Source organism: Gadus chalcogrammus, chromosome 3 (assembly GCF_026213295.1).
Source record: "Gadus chalcogrammus isolate NIFS_2021 chromosome 3, NIFS_Gcha_1.0, whole genome shotgun sequence".
NCBI classification, from domain to species: Eukaryota; Metazoa; Chordata; class Actinopteri; order Gadiformes; family Gadidae; genus Gadus; species Gadus chalcogrammus.
In genome coordinates, this window is record NC_079414.1 from 19,849,856 (window position 1) to 19,869,855 (window position 20,000).

Here is a 20,000-nt window from a genome sequence, read left to right on the forward strand (position 1 = left end):
GAAAAGATAGAGTTCTGCTTACAACGACAACAGCATCGTCCACATTCTTATACCTATTCCATATTTCCGTGTTGGGACGGAACCAGTGATGTCAGAAAGCAAATTGTCCGAAAGAGAAGAGGTGCCCCCACACACAGTGAGTGACAAAAGCATTCAGCCAACAGCGAACGAGATAAGAAAAGAAGGGGAGGAGTTGAGAAGAGGCTGGAACACGTGGAGCTCAGTAAATACATGAAACAAGAGGGGCTTTTTGTGCAATAGAAGTTGGTGGAACACAGTTCATAACCCATACATACAAAACTTAGGTGAGATTCTGTTCATTGTCCATTGTTTATGCTTATGAATTGTTCCCATCGCTATCACACGACTAATCTAATTAATATATTAGAGAAAGCTTAATATCAAGATCATTCTGAAGTATAACTTGAACTGTTCTTAAGTGTTCAATATCATATTTAAAGACTGCATTAAAACACATTTAGAATCAGCATCTAATTTAAATATATTATTCATGTGTAATAGCCTACATATTACACATATAATCCTACGAATATATCTTATCATTAGCACAACATTTTTAATAGTTCCACCACTATCTTTTTCCAGTTTAGATAGTTTAAAGGTCCGGAAACTGACTACTGAAATAATCCTGCCGGAGGAAGATCTATTTGGTGAAACATTATGATTGCAAGCAAGAAAAGCTATCTATCTAATCACATTCCATAACACACAATAAGCAAAACAGATATTTAAGAATGATATTGCAGATACTATTGTTATCCAACTCGTTTTTTGGGCCAACTTATTTTAAAATGTATTGTATAATGTTTAAAGAATTCAAGCAATTCAAACCCCTTTCCCTGTGTAATGTACAATTTTTTTTTCAGTTAGTGTGATCTATTCCTCCACATACAATTAGAATTAATTGTATCAAGCTGCGGACATATTCTACAAGGCATGTTTAGATAAAGATGTATAGGTAGACATTGATAGACTGGGTAGACCCGCCCGTTCTGCCGGCGATTTGAGTTCGCCCTGCACAAGGCCAAACGAGCCAATCACCAAGTTGGCTTTTCCCCTTGGCGTGCTTTTGGCTGGTTTAACACAATGACGACAGGGAAGCGACGGCAAGCAGCCAACCGCGTACACAGTAATTTGAACTAGGCCCATTGAACACGCCACTTGTGCTGAAGAAAATGACAGCAGCTTCCCCAGACCAACGTGCAATCTACGACTGATCTTGGTTTGGCAATAGCCAGACTAAGACATTGATATGCTTTCAGTGTTTCACAATAAACCCCAGCAATCACAGATAAGTCTCTTAATAACTACCTGACCCGCGCTTTGGATGTCTTATCAGTTATTGATTTGAAATTGAGATGACTGCAGTCTGAGCAAAGTACCTCGGGAGCTTAATCCTGACTTCGCCATTGCGGGACTCAAACCTGCAACCCCTTTCCTTCTCCTAGCATTAGCTGCAGCTTAGCCCCCTCGACTTTATATCAAAAGGCAGCGAAGCTAGAATTAAGCAACTTGCATAAAACCATGTTACATACACACCAAGCACGATAAGGAGAAAGAAAAGAGAGGAAAAACATGATCGGAACATCCCATATTTTACCAAAAAAAAACAACACTTTATTTCTCTGCAACACACCTTCATATAACACTCCAGCCTCCACAGTGTCATGAGTTTTACAAAATGACGTCCACTTTGCTATACAAATGAACGAAACTAAAGTAGAAATAAATTATCTTGCAAGTGCGCGTGCCCTGAACCCCCCAGCCTGGTGCGGACTGGTGCGTTAGGGCTGGCTGAAGGCAGAGTGAGGTGAGGCGAGGCGGGGGGGGGGGGGGGGGGGGGGGGGGGGGATGGACCTAGTTTAATAAATAATTCTGGCGGAGGCACTTACATCGTGTAAGGTACGGGGGAAGCTATGGTTATAGACAGCGCTGCGGTGGCATCCCCTTGATCCCGGCTGAAAAGAGGCGACGCTGTGAGCGTATGGAGGCGTATAAGCGTCGGTGCCCCACGGGCGCCTCGCCGCCGTGGCTCTCAAAGGTCCCGCTCGGGCTTGGGGTATCCGAAGAGCTCAAAGTCAGGCTGGTACAGCTTGTAAAGCGCTTCCCTTTCCGCGATGGGGATGTGGGAGAACCAATCCCGTTCCCAGCTGCTGGCGGTGCGGTTGCGCGCGCCGGTGGGGAAGTGAATCCACTGATCCACTCCCAGCATCCTCAGCAGCTGTTTCGAGTCCGCCTCCAGGGTTTCCAGGTGACCGACAAAGTCATATTGGACCTGGCATGGGTGGCACAGACGGTAGATCTGCAAAGAAACACATGGCTACTGTTTGAACGGCATACATGGTATGTACTGTATGTGAATATGCATGAGTGTGACTATGGGTGTGTCTGATTAACGTGCGTGTGTGTGTGTCTGATTAACGTGCGTGTGTGTGTGTGTGTTAGTGTGTGTGTGTGTGTGTGTGTGTGTGTGTGTGTGTGTGTGTGTGTGTGTGTGTGTGTGTGTGTGTGTGTGTGTGTGTGTGTGTGTGTGTGTGTGTGTGTGTGTGAATGGGGCAGTGTGATACTGAGTGTGTGTGCGTGCGTCTGTGACTAGCGTGAGTGTGTCTGTGTGTGGGTGTGTACCTGCCGCCAGTGCTCATTAAAGACAGCCTCCTTCTCGGTGTCTGCGTCCAGGAGGTATGTGATGAACTGCTGAAAGGAGGGCCTGACCCCCGCAGCGAAAGCGTCCGCCGCGCTCTCTGGGACGTCCCCTGTCGCGTTACCATAGCGACGCAGCATGACCGAACCAAACTGCCGGTAGAAGTTCTCGTTGGCGCTTTACACACACACACACAAAATAAATAACCACAGGTTGTTGGTGATGGTTTGGTTCCCCAATTATTGCTTGACATTCCATGACACACACACACACACACACACACACACACACACACACACACACACACACACACACACACACACACACACACACACACACACACACACACACACACACACACACACACACACACACACACACACACACACACACACACGTTGTAGTCGATAGTCGAATTATTGCTTGACATTCCATGCTTATTATAAACAGACAAACACACACACACACAAACACAAAGTGGCAATTTTACCTGTTGAAATATTGCAAAGGTTAGGCACACACCTTTCAAACTTGTTCCTGTAGGCTGATATGAGACGTACGAAGGGGTCCCGGACAAAAATAAACTTGGTGTAGTGCTGCAGCTTGAGCGCCATCAGGTGGCGCGACAGGGAACCGTAGTGACGCCAGAACCTGCAGAGGAACCAGAGAGAGATAAAGACAGAGACTAAGAAAACGAAAGTAGGCAAAGAAAAACAAAGCTCAAGAAAAAAGAAAAGAAAGGAAGGAAGGAACCACAACAACAATGAAGAAAGACGAATTTCCTTAGCGCAGATATTTTCTGCAGTCCCTGTAATTTCAAGTCTAGCCGTCAGCGTGGGCGTGTCTACAGGTGTGACGACTTGGCACACAGAGAAGCCTCAATGTTTGGAAACGGAGTAACGCTGCAGGCAATCTGAAGTAGCATTTCTGCTGAGAGGGAACATATATTTAACTTCCTCTTAGCCCTTTCATGCAGATGGAAAACTACGGCGCGGGTCGTGCACATGAGACTAATAAGAGCGGCGGAGGGCCAGAGAAAGGTCTGCCTGTGTTGGAGGACCCTGCTCCTCCTGTCCAAGCACTGCTCCCTACACATCTCTCCTTCTTCCAAGTGGCCAGTAAATAGTGTCCGGGAAATGCAGAACAGTGGCCCCTAATGTTCCCATGGGCAAAATCACAGCGAAGCACATTTCTTCGGCTCACTGCACTTCGGTTGGCAGCTTTTGTAGAAATAACTACACTTTTTGTTCATGTGTTTTGCACGCCCTCATTTTAAATTGGCATGATAAAAATCGAAATGAATTGTGGTGCGCTAATTCATGCATAAATATAATGATCAGCCGGTGTGGGGTTTCAAAAGGAATGTTTAAACAATAACATTTAATTTAATAAAACAGAACTGTAAAGCTGGATCGGCAAAACAAACCTTTTGAAGCGAAAGAAAAAAGAAGACACACAAGAACAGTGTCGTGTCTTAGGATGTGTTTTCAAAAGGTAAAACAATGAAAAATGCTAGCTGAGAGCCAAAGGAAAGAAGTCTGTTATTCTCCTGTCACTAGACCTAGTGTTTTTCCACTACTACTGCCTTCCCGAGGTGGTTCCCTTGCTCAGGGTACGAAGAGCCCTTTATAGGAAAGTGGGGAGAAAATAGCACATCTAAAGATATACACACACACACACACACACACACGTCATGCTCATTGATGGCTAGTCAATATACCCTTAATGTAAAGTGTTTGAAATAAACAAACTATTTTGGACCGTTATTTTTACTATTCATTCTTTAATATCTATAAAGGGAGTACAGTTCTCAGCTCCAGCTGAATAAATAGAGTCAATGACTTGATCTATAAATCAATCTGCGATGTTTAAACACAAAAACCGACTCCTAGAATAAAGCTGCTTCTGTGTGTGCATGTCTGTGCGTGTGCGCATCTAATGTGTACACGTGTAGGCCGGCTCCTACTTGGCAAACGTCAGGTGGATGGAGTTGTTGTGGACCACGTCGGCTGGGATGTCCTGTGGTTCAGTGTAGGGTTTCCCTGACGACGGGGACACCAGAGACTGGGAGAGAACCACCATCACCCTCTTCCAGTTGGTGCAGGCTACCTGCATGTAGGGAGAGGTGTGTGTGTGTGTGTGTGTGTGTGTGTGTGTGTGTGTGTGTGTGTGTGTGTGTGTGTGTGTGTGGGGGGGTAATGCGTGATGGATCATACCACGAGTCTTAGGCCCAATCCCATTTCTACCCCTCACCCCTTCCCCTTACCCCTTCAAAACAAGGGGGAGGGGTAAGGGGAAGGGGTAAGGGGTAGAAATGGGATTGGGCCTTAGAGTAGGCGGTCTGATAATCCTGTGTAGGATCATCCAGTGACTTGGCCTGGACATTGTCCACTTGCCCCATTTGGCGGAGAATATATATTTCTGCATATTTGTATACACCGAAGCATCTTTTTAATACTTGATCCTGATTGTTCCATTACGTTCCAGAGTTGTGCATCATTTTTAATAACGGCAAATCTCTTTTTAACATGCCTTTGAACAGTTCCAAATCAATTCGCTACAAATCCAACAATAACAACGGACAAATAGAACTATCGACCACATGTTTCCTTCGAAAAACGTCACAGATGGAAATAAGTAATATCATATAGTTGTTGGTAACTATGGTATGAGAGGAACAAACTTCTCTTGGCGTTCCCGTTTAGGAAAATAACGTAGTTCAGGGCTGGACTTTACAACTGCAGCACATTATTTGACAAAAACGGGACAGCCCTTCCTGTTTTATTCCTCTCACACACACACACACACACACACACACACACACACACACACACACACACACACACACACACACAGTTGGAGTACCTTAGGAACATAGCAGTAGATGATCTGGTGGGTGTCGTCCACTATCAGGTGGTCCAGCTCTCTGTTGGGGATTTGCTCGAATGCCCGAGTCCGCCCGGGGAAGTCGCCAGAGGTTTTCCCGGAGCACACGTCCATAATCCTCTGCTTCCTCTCCTCCTGTCCCCTTCCCTTATCCTCCTCTCCCGGTTCATCCCCCGTCCTCTCACCCCCCCCGTGTCGGTCCTCGTGTGGAGGTTTCTCTGAGCCGGGCTCTGCGGGAGAATGAAAGGGTGAGCCGTCCTTTGAGTCGGCCAGGGGCGACAGGGGGCCGCTGGGGCGGAGACCTGGGCTGGAGCGGGTGGAGGTGGGCTGCTGCTGCACCGAGCCGGGGTTGGTGAGGTACCCGGCGGGAACGGGGTGGAGCTGAACGTGTTGGGTGTCCCGCTGGGGGTAGAGGCTGAAGCCGCCAACGTCGTCCCAATACACGATAATCATCAGGATCATGAACAGAGAGCCCACGATGAAGGCCACTCGCAGCCCGCGCCATGTGCCCATGGTCGAACGAGACGCCGATCCCCGATTGGTTCGAGAAACAGGAAGGTTCTATCTCAGCTCCATGGCAACCATCTTTCACAGAAGGGGGCTGCTTCCTGTCGGGCCACCACAGCTGAGAGGAACAGGAAATGTGAATCACAATGTGTTGTTGTTGTATTTGATTTGTGATCAAATCAACAACAACGCATTTCTGATCAGTAGTATTTGGCTTAAAAATATAAACCAAGTTTCTATAATAAATAAATAAATAATATGCCAAGTAAAAGGTGTTATTTACATTTTGGTATTTGAACACACGCTAAAAGTTAGACCCTCAGTAATGGACAAAGTCATAAAGTGACCACAAAACATCAATGTATGGCACTATGCCTTTCTAAACTAGTGTAAATATAATGCCAGTTTGGGACCTGACTGAAGTCCTGGGAAAATTTGCTGCAAGCAAGCTGCTCAGTTGTCACGTACATGTGAAAGAAAACTATTTGAGGGGTTGGACTTTTGGAAGGTAAGTTGCTTCTTTTTTTCCCCCCCTTGAATAAATGCCTAAATAATATTAACCAAAACGATGCATAGATTTAGTTAGCATTTGAATACATATAAAATCAAATTCTGAAGTATGCATAACATTCCGGAGATTAAATTATTGGTTACTTCGGCGCTTTTCTTTCCAGCTGAATTGTTGTGGTTTCACCCCAGTACTCCACGTACACTGCACAAGACTATTTTGATCACACAGACGGAAAGAAATATGCTCCATCCACCAGACCTATTGGCCACGCTCGCTCCCGTCTATAACCACATGCCATTATTTGCTCCCTCAACATTCCGAAAATAAACCACATTTATACATTTAGTGCAGGGACCTAGGACGCAATTAACGGTTCCCTATTGTCACTCTTCATACAAAGGCTCTTCTTTCGACAGCCATTCAACCAACAGCCAACGAGCAGTAGATTATCCTTACATTTTCAGCGTCTTGAAACCCCTTTTCAGCGTGTCCCGCGAACGACTGAACCCCTATTTGGCTCCATTACTGCGATTCAACAATCAAACAATCAACATATCACCAAAGTCGCGGTCGTCAATTATTCTTGTTATTCGAATAAGGTTGATCTTTGGACTTACAGCTACATTGCATATCTGCTTTAAGGTGCCTCTACGACGTCCTTTGGGCGCTTTCAGTGCCTCCTCCCCGTCCTCTCTCCCGGTGATGAGACCGCCGGGTGGCCCACGAGAGGAGAGTACAGCGGTCTTTCAATACATATGTAAAGAATCGCGAGACTTGCACGTATGGCTGCCCGTTGGTCCACCCACCTCTGTGAAAGGGAAGGCAGACCTTTCACTTGTTGGCACTTGCAAGTTATGATTTACTGGAGATACTGGATTTGGTTTAAGCTGTATGCGCTTGCAGATACTACACATCAGAACTTGTCCTCTAAACTGGTCACCGAGACTATAATATATTTTATATTGGTTACGAATGAATGCTCAAACAAAATGCCCTGTCATAGTTAATTACTGTTTGCAAAATGACGACGTTGAACATTCTTTGACAGCACACGTCGGATGCCATTTATGGAAGGTCATTTGAGACCAAATTAAATCAAATGAATTGATAGATAAATATTTGATTATATATGTATATAATATGTATATAATATGTATATATATATATATATATATATATATGCGTGTGTGTGTGTGTGTGTGTGTGTGTGTGTGTGTGTGTGTGTGTGTGTGTGTGTGTGTGTGTGTGTGTGCGCGCGTGGGTAAGTATGGAATGCCATTTGAACCAAAATTAAATAAATTAAAAGATAGATATGAATTAAATAAAGGAGGCAATAAAGTATAAATAAATATACATTTCTTAATTAGTCTATATACTTAAATAAATAAATACGTTATATTTGATAAAGGACGTTTATCACAAGGACTTTTTATTTATTTCAGGGGACAAATCCATCTTGTAAACATGTGCGGGGCGTGGTTATCTCAGACAAAACCTACACGAAATGTCTGGTGGATGGAAGGAAATTACTAACACAGGAAAGCATCGATGGGCTCCGAGATACACTTTGCTATTATTAGCAGAACAAACGGATGAACATGGTTTATCATCGGATGCTATTCTGCCCTGTATTGGAAGCTTTTTTTTAGAAATAATCAGGCGATATTCAAGATATTACTGAGCATCTCTGGTGTCACATGGGTTGACGAAGTCTTAAATTGTTTTAGACTGCTTGAGCACCGTGTTCGTATGGAAGATGTCCAAGAAGTTAATGATACTTCAAGGCAAGCACAGGTGCGGGACGCCCATCTCTGGACGTCTAGCAGGCGATATGCTCCCTACCCCCTTGTGTGGTTCGGACTATCAACTCGAGAAATCGCGGACGCTATTGTCTGAACCATACGCCCGACCAATTTGAATAAACCAGGTGGAAATGTGGCATTCAATTAATAAACGGGGCATTAAGAAATAAAAGACCTCTTGTAAATCTTTTCAATGTATTGACTAATTCATATATTTATGGCCTCACCTATATTTCACAGCCATATTTATCTATTTATACATTTTTGACTCGAATGACATTCAATACATTACCCCATACCTTTAAACAATAGTGACAAAGGATATACCAAAATATATGGAAGTAGAAGTCCAAAAAGAGAACGAATTAACTGGCGAGATTCCCTTTGGAATAAAGAAGTTATCTTGAAATAAAATCCAGAATGCATGCCTCACTGTAGCCTTACCACACCGTAGAGCCCTCCATTTGGCCCACCCAAAGGTTCTGCCCTCCACTTCCAACTCGCGATAAAAGTACTTTATTTTTTACCTTTACGTCGTTCTTGTAATGATTATATTCATGGTGTTGATTTCCGTATTATGCCATTCCACCCCCACATGGTGTGTTCACCTCCCAACGGTGACTAGTTAATTTTAGTAACATAATCCATACAGTAACAAGGACTATTCATATACAATTATATCATAAGTATATCATACCGAATGACGGATACCTATTCAGCGTTGCTGGTACCTAATATATGGGTCTACTCCTTTTATATACACAAGGCAGCGCAGGTAGTTCTTATCCTCACAGTAGTTTAGTCTAAACCCCGTGCCCTGGTACATAATGACAGCAGACGCGTATTATGCGTAATGCGCGACACTTGTGTTTGTCCTATGATAACATTTCAGCGAAAGGGTGCAATATATGGTGAGGAGACCCATTGGATGATTTACGTAGACAGTAAAGTACAGAGAAGACCGAGCGCATTAGTGCAGTTGCGGACACAGCCGGCAAAGTAAACAGAAGCCAAGAGCATCGGTAGTGTGTTTGACTGTTTATTTAAAGTTCTCCCCACAGCACCCCCCCCCGCTATGTGGAGGACCAGTCTGAATGGAGGAGGATACAGGCCCCCGTAGCGCCACCGTAGCACAACAACTAAAAAGGCTATTAGTTTGGTCACATCGCTCCCGCACCGCTCTTCTACGGCACCCCCCGCTGGCCAGCGGTGACCCATACCGGGTTCACCGCAAGGTCAGAGGTCACAATAGGAGAGAGGGCAGATAAAAAGATTGAGAAACTCCAATTATTAAAACTATCTTTGTCCAGAAAAAGAAAAAAAGTGATAAAGAGTGATGCAGAGTATATTTCCACACTCTCTCCTGGTGCAGCTGGAGTAACGATGCGTGCTCTTTTTGTTTTTGTGATGTCACTAATGTGGAACGTGGGGATCTGTGAGGAGCCCCAAGATTCCGAGCGTGGTCCTCTGGCCCCTCCGTTCACCCCCACCGGTCTCGTCACCTCACACAAACACGGATGTACTGGACACATGACACAAAGCGGAAAGGAAGAAGAATTGGTTAAATGCCATATCCAGAGAAGCTCCAACATGTATGTTTCCAATAAACGGCTAATGACTCGTTCAAAAACAGAAGTGTAAACAAATTATACATAACATATAGAAAAATATCAGGAACGCAAATTGACGATAAACCACCAAGGCTCTTCACGTTGGATCATATTTATAGTGGATTACCGCCAAACTAATCCTTATCGTTACCCCACTTACTTAATTACCTTGGAATGTATATTATCGGACAAATAGGAAGATAGTCATAGTGATAGGCCTTGTGCATTCCTACAAATCAACCTCTGTGTTGTTTACCAAATAGACTGACACCAAATAAGCCAATGAAATGTTCTGGACAAATTGCAACAGGCTACAGCGACAAACTACTATAAATGTACACATTACAAATCAAGCTGCTGAGGCGAGAATCAGACTGACAATGTAAATGAGCAAACGCTCTCCACTGTGACCGTCATACCTGCGGAGTGGACTACAGATCTCCGAGGGGAATGATTTCTTCGTTGATAAAAAACTCGATGGTCTCTTCCTCCCAGTCCTCCACGTTGCTGTCCAGCTCATCCGTGTCCACCCCTGGAAATACATTGTCCAAACAGTCAGCGGATCAGGTGAAAGCCACTTTTAAAAACAAAAAATAAAGGGCAATCGGTGCCGGCGTCCTACCTCCTCGGAGCTCCAGACGGAGGTCCTTCTGCTCCAGCAGGGTCTGGACGGCGGCCTCCCTGTAGAGACGGTACTCGTCCATCATGGCCCGACGCTTGTCCACCAGCTCCTACACACACACAAAACCAACCCCACGCGGTGTTAGCCACCAGCAACACAAGCAGATGCAGGGCCTGCAGTTGTACAACTTCAAGATACAAATACTTTTAAAAGACGCCGGTTAATGGTGTCATCCATATGCTACTGTTGCATTTTAATGTCTTAAAAAAGGGGACGTTTTCCTTTTGTTCAAGAATGTTAAAACAAGACAATTGCAACAAAGCCTCAAAGGTCTCAGATAAGAGTGTTAAGTAGATGGTGTCAAACCTTAGAGGCCTTGGACTGACTCAGACGATCCTTCTGCTCAAAGATCTTGGAGTACTTCTTCAGATCCTTCTTGATCACCTGTGAAGGACGAGAGACATCACGATGTTAGGGAGACGATGATTCATTGAAACCGCATAAGATGACAGCAGACACGTGCTGTGTGGAAGTTGAGACTGTAAAGTTTCAATCAGTCATCAATGAGGCGAGTTCTCAGACGAGACGCGAAGACAACAGCGCCTCTTAAGACGCGCACCTTAATCTCCTCGACTCCGAGCAGCGTGGCTGGTCGAGGTCTCCACAGGAGCTGACAGAAGCGGTCCTTGTTGTTCTTCTGCAGCAGGCGGCCCTGGAACGTCCACAGCCAGTAGGCGTTGTCCACCTAGACACACACACACACACACAGGTACACGCAGATGATGAGACTGACACGTACAGACAGGAACTCAGTGAATCCATCGATGGTCATCAGTCTGTGAGGGCTTCTGTGAGAGCTTACCTTGTGGCTCCACCAGGAGACGGAGGTGACGACGTAGCGGCCGGTGGGGTCCCACTCCACGTCCGAGGCCATGTAGTGCTCGGCGATGTTCATCATGGTGCAGTCTGACGTGTCCACGAAGGCGAGCGCTCCGTTCATACTGCAGGGGAAACAAACAAGGCGAGAAGTTACGCTGGTGCACCAGCGCACACATGCAGAGAGACATAAAGACGGACAGAGATCGGAGTTGGAGGGTGAGCTTCAGAGCAGGGTTTAAAGCGGGACCATTATATATATATATCCAACTTACCTCCGGAGTCCAGCCAGCACCAAAAACTGTCCTTGAGGGCTCCAGAAGATGCTGTTGGCCTGCTGTTTGTCAAACGACTCTGGGGAGAGAGACACACGCCGGTGGATCGTCAGTACAGGTCGACTGGGGATTGTATGTACGTGGTCAGATCGATCGTGCAGGCGGGAGCTAAAAGGCACTCACTTATGAGATCGATCTTCCCGTTGTTCTTGACGTGATAGAAGGAGGAGTTGATTCGGGGAGACTCCCCGTGGAGAACAGCAAACTTGCTGCCGTTGGGCTCCCACGCGAACGCGATGATGCCCTCTGCAAGGGAGAGACGACAGAGCAAAGGGTGAGCTTCCTGGGAGAGAGGAGGCCATGCCCGGCGCAACACACAAGTGTTTCTAAAGTGTTTCTTTCGACACGAGACGCACCCTTCATCTCCACCACGTCGACGGGCACCTGCTTCTCACGCATGCGGAAGATTTCAAAGTTGGTGACCACGCCCTGAAAGGAAAAAGACAACCATGCGTCACGATTAAAATGTACACATGATACAACAGAGACATTTTGACATGTACATCAAGAGATGTAGATCTAGAAGATGGCCGGGTGGGCCCTGCCTCGTTTTTCCTTACCGGTGTTCCCTTGGGGGTTCGGTCCACCTTGACACAGAGGTAGTCGCCGTTCCTCTGCCAGTGCAGCTTGCAGTCCACCACGTTGAACAGGTTACGCACACGGATCTCCTCACGCGTGGGCATTTGCGACAGGGTCACCCTGGCTGGGATGTCCTTGTCCTCGGGCACCCAGTAGGCGATGACGTTATCTCCTGGAGACCATGAGAAGTCCCTGCACGAGAGGAGAGGGAGCTGTAGTTTAACAACAAAGAAACTGTCTCCCTCTCTCTCTCTCTGTCCATGCCCGTTTACCATTTTTATACATGCTTAAGCGTAGTGGTTAAAAATGTCCCCCCTCAAATTTACAGTCAAAAGCTTTTTCGTCAGCCAAAAATTTATTTTGGGAAGGGACAAAAATGTATTATGCTTTTCGTATTATACGTTTTGCCTCAAAACCAAAAAATATTTTGGAATTTGGGGGGCTTACTGACATGGCACTGCTGGATTTGTGCAACTGTTCCTAATTACTACATGGAAAAAGCCATAGTACGGGAATGTGTTTTTAGAAAAGTCCACTGCAATCTTTCAAAGTACCCCTAGGTGGTGCGCATTACCTCATTGCAAAAACACTTTTACGAGAATATTTTCGACAGCAAAGACTTACTTGATTCCAAAGATCTTCAGACTCTTCTTGTCGAGCAGACCCATAGACTACAAGAGGAAGGCGGTGATTAGTATCACTGGTTCTCCAATAGGACAACATGGTGCCAAATGCATTATTAGGCGATTGTAAACTTACAGGAGCCTCATAGATGCTCAGTGTGTCTTGGGTCATCCTGGCAAAGAACTTGCCATCGTGGCTCCATCTGATCATAAATGTATACCGTTACCACATAGGACTGTCAAGCATGCAATACACATTGTGTGGAATATTAACCATTAACACTTAAGCAAACAAACACCAATTGAAGTTAAAACTTATTCTCAGTGTGATGTTATACATGCTTGTAGTTCGAAAATGGCAATTTCTTAATAGACAACACTGGCAATCCAAAAGGTAACATATTGTACAGAATGGCGTTTTGTGTGTTCGGTCCTTGGTAACTAGTGTGCAGTTAATGGCGTCTGTTTATTTAACTTTTGTGTAGCACTAAAGAATTGTGTAGCTGCTGCAATTTGTTAGCATGCCTTGATGGTTCTTCCCCCCACTTGCAGGTCACTTTGGATAAAAGCGACTGCATAATGTAAAGGTATTTCATGAGCCGCTATGGGTTGTACTCACTTGAAGATGGGCCAGTGAGCAGAGCTCTCACAGTGGAAGCCCCTCTTCTTCTGGCCGGTCAGAATGTCCCAGATGATAATAGCCTGGGGGTCCTCCTTGGTGTCCATCAGGGGACTGAACGTTACCACGTACCTGCAGGCAAATACCCCCGACTCTTAGCACTACTAATAAACAAAAGCTACAAATACCCTTTGCTAAAGGAAACACAGAGGGCATGTGCTTACCTCTCGCATGGAGAGAAGTCAATGAGGGACACTCCCTGGTGACTGAACCTCTGGATCTGCTTGAACTTCTCACCGCCCCACAGCGCAATGCCGCGCTGATGGAAGGTGGCCAGGTAGGTGCCTTTGGGAGACCAGCGCACGTACGTTTCCGTCCAGCGCTGCAGGAGGACACAGAACACATTAGGGCTGTACTGACTCTGAATCGTCCAAGGTAGTTCCAATTCTATCGTTCATAATGATGTATGATGATTTCTGAATAAAAATAAAATAAAGCTTATACATAAATTGTTGTACCATTATCCCATTTTAGATGCTGTGACAGTAAACAGTTCACAGAAGCAATTGAGGTGACCGGCATACTCAGTGCAGCCAGAGACTCTGGTCCAACCATAACATTTGACAAGAACTGAGGTACATTTGAAGACATAGGATATGCAACAGAAATGTAATGTACATAATAAAGTCGGCATCGGGGGGGGGCAGAAGTAAAAATATTGTTCATGCCATTATTTCCATCCCTGACAAGAGCAGACAAATAAACTGCACTGACCGCTCTCTCTTCAACTGTGATGGACTCCTTGGCGTCATTTGCATAGATCGCGGTCCTTTCTCCCGATTCGTAAATCACACTGAAGTGGTCACGGCAGTCTGGGTCTTCGGTCCAGTGGCGCATGTTACCCTGCGCACAAGGACAGTTGACCATTCAGTATACAATTGGTCGTAACATTTGGCTCATCACATTGGACATAAACAGACGGGACATTGTTTCCAAGGGGATGCAACATACAAAGTCCTTGAAGTCCTGCTTTTCTGGAGTCTCCCATTCATCACTGATGTTCATATATCTGAGGGCAGAAACCATTTTCATATAGTTGCAATAATAATAATATTCATCTTCTCAACCATTCTCAAATAATGTCTTACAGCACTTATCTCCAATATTCCAGACTTACTTGTCAAAATCAGTGAAGACGTTGACCCTGAAGGTGTGCTGCTTGTCCAGTTTGTATCCATCAGCGTTCTTCACCGCCTCTTGGGCCTGGGTGGGGGCCAGGTACTCCAGGAAGATGTACCTACACAGAACAATTCCAAAAGTTATCCCTATGAAACACTGGGCACCGCGGACGGGGGTATAGCAAAAGCTCCACAGAAGTAGTAACAGATGCATGGTTGTACCCTCTTGTCATCCCATTGTCCATTGGCCAGAACTCATTGGTGATCTTGCCGAACTTGGAGAAGATTTTATTGACAACGTTCTTCAATTTTTCCAGCCGCTCTGGGCCTACTTGGGGTACATTGTCCACCACCACCACGGAGTCGATGCCATCAGCCTCGAGTGGCTTCTCCCTCATGAGGTCACTCAACAGCTCTGGGGATAGTAGAAGAGTGGCTAGTCATTAGTATGTCTGTGGTTTATGGCAGACGTACTCCCGACGATATATACATTAATAAACTAAGACGGTAGTGTTCATACGGTTGTAACGTTACAATTGTCTGACAATAACGGAACAAAAAACCTTCCTTTGCTTCAACCGAGTACGGTGCTAATTTCTCTATTAACTATGCAAAATAAGAGACCCCGATAACAGCTATTACGTTATTGTTAACTGCACTGGATAACCTCAAGGACCTAATGTCAAGTGGTTTGCTGCCGCTTTTCTGTTGCGCCATTTATGCGACGGGTGAAAATGGGTTCATAGTGAAAGGTTTGGAAGTCGGTACTCCTTTATGAAAGTAAACCGTATTAGACGCATTCATTTAGAGCTCTAGATTAGCAATACGTGACATTACAACGTGCTTAGCTAAACTAGCCATTCACACGCTTATAGGGTCAGGAATGGCTTTTGAAAAACTGTCAATCGGGAAGCTAACTGAAGCCCCTCTGTAGCTAGCCCATATGCTAGTTTAGCTCCGCTAGCTCGGTTAGCTCCGTAGCAGGCCAGAAGCCGGCGTATTTCCATCGAGGCTTACCGTCCTCTTCGATGTCATCCACGTAGTCCTCCGAGTCACTGAACGAAGGTTCCTCTTCGTCATACTCCGGGTCGTCCGCCATGTCCATAGTTTCGTGCATTTAACAGGCTAGTTGTGGCAATTTATAAGTAAAGGAGAATTATCTAGAAATTTAGAAGGCTTGGCGGCTCCGGAGCGGTGAGGCACCATGTGCGATTACGCGAAAATGGACGAAGCGACGGAAGTGCAAGACCGGAATTTGCGTGTACCGCTGTGGCACAGCGTGGAATAGCGAATGTAAAAAATGTGGATCGGCTAAACATGGCGGACTTACGCAGTATTCGGCCCATCACTACAACCTCAAGTCAGGGAAAAGCATGGAGTGGCGCCTTATTTCTTGACCTGTACGCCAACGTAGGAAGCTGCTCGCCGGTAAATCCGAGACATGCACCCGCGATATGGATATCATGTAAAATTGTCACAAAACTGTAGCATTTTATATCACAACCATTGACGAAGTCAAATGCATTCCGCAAATGCTAGACAACATGGATCGACCAGTGTTGTTCACACTAAAATAGATTTAAAGATGGGATTTAATTATTGTTAATTTATTCAATGTAATGAGCTTTGAAAGGGGATTATAACTTGTTTGACCAAATCAGTACCATGGACGGGGAGTGTGTGAAGCTACTGCCCCAACTTTGTAAAGTGCTGGCGGTTTCAGGCAAGTCTCTACCCGATGACACCAGCTTGGAGAAATTACTTGACTGGTTCAGCGGTCTCACGAACTTAGGCAAGTATCCAAAAACAATGTTTGTATGTCATTTTATGGTGAAAACCTTGATGTAAACACACTGAGTTACAGTGATGTAAATAATAACAAACATGTTTTATGTTATCCTTGTATGACAACATGATACATCTGTCTTTTCTTCAATCATAGGCACGGGTTTAGTAGAGGCATGCCCATGTCTACCTGAATTCATATCCACTGTGATTCATAACGCGTCTCCCGACCCCACTATACTCTCCTTTACCTTCAAACTCACTGGCTTATTGGCTGCCACCGAGAGCAGTTTCAAACTGCTTCAGGTAAATCCAAATGAACAATATAAGATTTAGTTACGTTTGGAGACACAAGGGATTCAGAGACGTCGTTTTTGTTCTACCGCAGGAGAACTCTCTGCTGCTGGGGTCGGTTTTTGACCCTCCTCATCGCTGGCAAGAAGCCGGTTTCTGGGATGATCCTTGCGTGAGGATAGGCTGGGTACAGGGCATAAGGGCAATGCTGCAGCACCCCCCTGCTCTACACTTCCTGGTGGAATCAGGTAAGCATCCCTTTATGTTTTCGGAAGTTATTAAGAAGTTCGAGCCACGTTTTGGGTAATTTTTAATCAGATGTTTGTCTACCCATATTAATGGAGGTAAGTGACCTAAGACATATTACTGTATAGCATGACAGTGAACACCACTGTACATTTTTATATCGAACCATAATCATCCCGACTTTCCTCAGACTTCACCAAGGTCCTCTTGCGGCTCCAGACAGACACAAGTCTATTCGTTGCAGCGGCGGCCAATGATGTGCTAGCCCACATCCTGGTCCACCAATCAAAGTTGTCAGGGAAGTGTGTGGACATGGAGAGAGAAGAGAAGAGCAGCATCGGGAAGACTGTCACGATGGATGCAGATGTTCAGCGTCTAGCACTCACCCTGGGGTCCAGCAGTGATTATGCGACTGTCGTCATGGCGATCTTGGAGCATGTGAAGGCGTCGTTGGTCTCCAAGGAGAATAAGGAGCGCCACCAGACCCTCCAGGGTCTCAGGCTACTGATCGTGGTCTTTGGCCAGGCGAGAGCTCCCCTTCTGGGCATTCTGCTCAAGGCCGTGTCGGAGCCCTTGGAGGCTCTGGTTGCAGAAGGGCACAGCCAGCTCCATTTGCTTCTGCTAGATGTTCTTCTCACTGCATACAGGTGTGTGCACGTGTTCAAGGGGTTGTGGTTCAGCTGCCACTGTGTGCATTTTCTTCACAAAGGACATTGTCATTGGTTTGATTGACCTATGAACCTCTGCTTTCCTTTGTTTGTCTTTCTGTTTTGGATGTCTTCAGCTGCTCCTCCCACGACAACCCGACCACAGGCCAACATAACCCAACCCGAGACCAAGTCCTAAATGACCCAGACTCGGGCCAGCCAGCCGACTCCATGATTTCCCACATGCTGGATACTTACAAGCCACCTGAACTAATTCATGCTGGGGCGGCACTTCTGCGCAGAGACCACCGGTAAGGCTGTGTTTAAAGAAAGGAACCAAACTAAGCTAGAAATGATCCAGAAACGTTATCATATACAGTATGTATTACTAACTGTGTTGACTGTTTAGTGACTTAAGCCACAAAGCCAAGGCTGCAGGACTGCTTCTCCTACCCCTTGAAATGATCACTGGCCTTACTCTACCGGGCACACAATCTGCAGGTAACACAGAAGGCTGCATTACGATTTGGCATATTGCCTTTGTTATCATATCATATCTCATGAAATGTCTTTTCACTTCGGTGTGGTTATGTGGTGCGTAGACCACCTGTGTCATATCATTTTAAATGTACACAATGACCATGTTATAATGCACATTAAACGTCAATATTTGCTTGTTTAACATCTTTCATTACTGAATCGATTTTTCCATTCAAGGATCAGCAGAGCAGCGATGCTCATTGGCTGAGCTGATGAACAGTAAAACCCCCTGCATCTCCCTGCTTTGTGTCTGTCTGACGCATGCCACTCTGCTAACGTGCACGGTGAGACAATGAAGATCTGGTGGAGCACGCTGTACATGTACATACCACCGGGAAAGCATCAGCACCTAACTGTATGCGTCTCTCTCTCTCTCTCTCTCTCTCTCTCTCTCTCTCTCTCTCGCTCTCTCTCTCTCTCTCTCTCTCTCTCTCTCTCTCTCTCTCTCTCTCTCTCTCTCTCTCTCTCTCTCTCTCTCTCTCTCTCTCTCTCTCTCTCTCTCTCTCTCTCTCTCTCTCTCTCTCTCTCTCTCTCTCTCTCTCTCTCTCTCTCAACCTCCCTCATTCTCCGTTATCGTTTTCAGCCTCCTGACGTGCTACCCTGTCCAATAGGAAGTCTGGTAACTGTAATCCTGTCGCTACTAAGAATTTGCAGTGGCCAGGCCCCCATTTCACCTATTGGCTCCGCAAAAGCATACCGGAACTTGATTGGCTGTGGCAAGGTGCAAAGGTGTAGTCTCGAGGCCCTGACGGCTCTTGCTGTAAGCCCAGGTAACGTGTGGATGTGCTTGTAGAACATGTGTGTCTGCTCCAACACACTGTCGTTATTCCTAACAGTTGATTCCTGACCATTTGTTTCTTTCAGGTGCTGCTGAGAGGATGAGCGAGGTCTTCTCAGTTCTGATAGAATATTTAGATAATCCTGATTCTGAACCCACTGTAAGTTTTATGTGTGTGGGTGTGTGTGTGTGTGTGTGTGTGTGTGTGTGTGTGTGATTCATATCCAACCATACACATGATGTTTATATGTTTTTATAGAGATTGAAAAACCGTAAGCAGCCCCACACACAAACCGATCTGCTATCATTTTAATAATATTGTTATTAAATATAACGTGTGTGTTTCTATGTGTATAAGGTTCTACACAAGTCCTACCAGACCCTGCTCAAGTGGATCAGTGTTCTTCCAGTCCCGCCATCCTCAATAAGAGACACATTAGGACAAGGTACTACTCACTAATAGTTCCCCCTACTTCACATTCACGCATGTGGATTTTTTCAACTTTTTGTTGTCTTTTTAAAGTATCTTCATCTATCCGTATGTTTTCTGTGTTCCTGCAGATCTGCTGTCAGTTGTGAGGAAGCGTGTGTGTGATGTGCGCTGGGAGGTCAGAGATTCCACCGTGGAGTTTCTGGGAGATCTGGCGGCTTTGTCTCCCTCTAATGACTCAGCCCAGTGTGCGTCTGAGAACCCACTTGTCTGCAGTTTCACTCCCCACCTTGTGGAGGCGCTGCAGGACCCTGAGAGTTACGTGAGGGCTAGTGCCATCAAAGCGCTGGCACAGACATTTACACCCGGCTGGCAACAGGGGGCGGCACCCAGTCAACAACAGGTTGGCATTGCAGAAACCGTTACCATTAATGCTGTTATATTAATCTGTAATATATCTACATGTTTCT

At 45.6% G+C, this 20,000-nt stretch overlaps 4 protein-coding genes across 6 annotated transcripts in view; 1 reads left to right on the top strand and 3 right to left on the bottom strand.

The window, feature by feature from the left end:
- The window catches only part of ern2 (endoplasmic reticulum to nucleus signaling 2), an 18,203-nt gene extending 18,090 nt beyond the window's left edge, over positions 1-113 (bottom strand). The window contains exon 1 of one of the 2 annotated variants that reach the window (XR_008895135.1): positions 1-113. This exon is cut by the window's left edge and continues 253 nt beyond it. The gene's annotated coding sequence lies outside the window, so the exon portion shown is untranslated. The other variant, XM_056586443.1, reaches the window with a different exon arrangement.
- Positions 114-1,609: 1,496 nt separating this feature from the next.
- Positions 1,610-7,369, bottom strand: LOC130379589 (carbohydrate sulfotransferase 12-like). 2 transcript variants are annotated; one of them, XM_056586527.1, is made up of 7 exons: positions 7,184-7,355; positions 7,023-7,091; positions 5,528-6,173; positions 4,629-4,771; positions 3,185-3,313; positions 2,647-2,839; positions 1,623-2,323 (listed from the first exon to the last, which is right to left on the bottom strand). In XM_056586527.1, the coding sequence occupies exons 3-7, from the start codon at positions 6,059-6,061 to the stop codon at positions 2,057-2,059; spliced, it is 1,266 nt and encodes a 421-aa protein (XP_056442502.1). In that variant the 5' UTR covers positions 6,062-6,173; positions 7,023-7,091; positions 7,184-7,355; the 3' UTR covers positions 1,623-2,056. The 2 variants fall into 2 exon arrangements, with proteins under 2 accessions (XP_056442501.1, XP_056442502.1); XM_056586526.1 differs by lacking the exon at positions 7,023-7,091 and having other exon boundaries at positions 1,610-2,323; positions 7,184-7,369.
- A 2,002-nt stretch (positions 7,370-9,371) lies between these two features.
- On the bottom strand, positions 9,372-16,124 carry eif3ba (eukaryotic translation initiation factor 3, subunit Ba). The gene is made up of 19 exons (XM_056586491.1): positions 15,828-16,124; positions 15,033-15,225; positions 14,810-14,929; positions 14,644-14,701; positions 14,407-14,535; positions 13,857-14,014; positions 13,633-13,764; positions 13,150-13,216; positions 13,015-13,061; positions 12,372-12,582; positions 12,168-12,240; positions 11,935-12,057; positions 11,752-11,830; positions 11,463-11,601; positions 11,220-11,345; positions 10,967-11,044; positions 10,601-10,709; positions 10,398-10,510; positions 9,372-9,890 (listed from the first exon to the last, which is right to left on the bottom strand). Exons 1-18 carry the CDS (start codon positions 15,925-15,927, stop codon positions 10,410-10,412), a joined length of 2,043 nt encoding a protein of 680 aa, XP_056442466.1. The 5' UTR covers positions 15,928-16,124; the 3' UTR covers positions 9,372-9,890; positions 10,398-10,409.
- The window catches only part of brat1 (BRCA1-associated ATM activator 1), a 5,725-nt gene continuing 1,253 nt past the window's right edge, over positions 15,529-20,000 (top strand). The window contains exons 1-11 of the mRNA XM_056586451.1: positions 15,529-16,602; positions 16,753-16,901; positions 16,984-17,137; positions 17,326-17,782; positions 17,920-18,093; positions 18,192-18,283; positions 18,500-18,606; positions 18,906-19,092; positions 19,187-19,260; positions 19,459-19,546; positions 19,662-19,933. Coding sequence (XP_056442426.1) covers positions 16,476-16,602; positions 16,753-16,901; positions 16,984-17,137; positions 17,326-17,782; positions 17,920-18,093; positions 18,192-18,283; positions 18,500-18,606; positions 18,906-19,092; positions 19,187-19,260; positions 19,459-19,546; positions 19,662-19,933 — 1,881 coding nt within the window. The 5' untranslated portion in view covers positions 15,529-16,475. The remainder of the gene's footprint in view (positions 16,603-16,752; positions 16,902-16,983; positions 17,138-17,325; positions 17,783-17,919; positions 18,094-18,191; positions 18,284-18,499; positions 18,607-18,905; positions 19,093-19,186; positions 19,261-19,458; positions 19,547-19,661; positions 19,934-20,000) is intronic.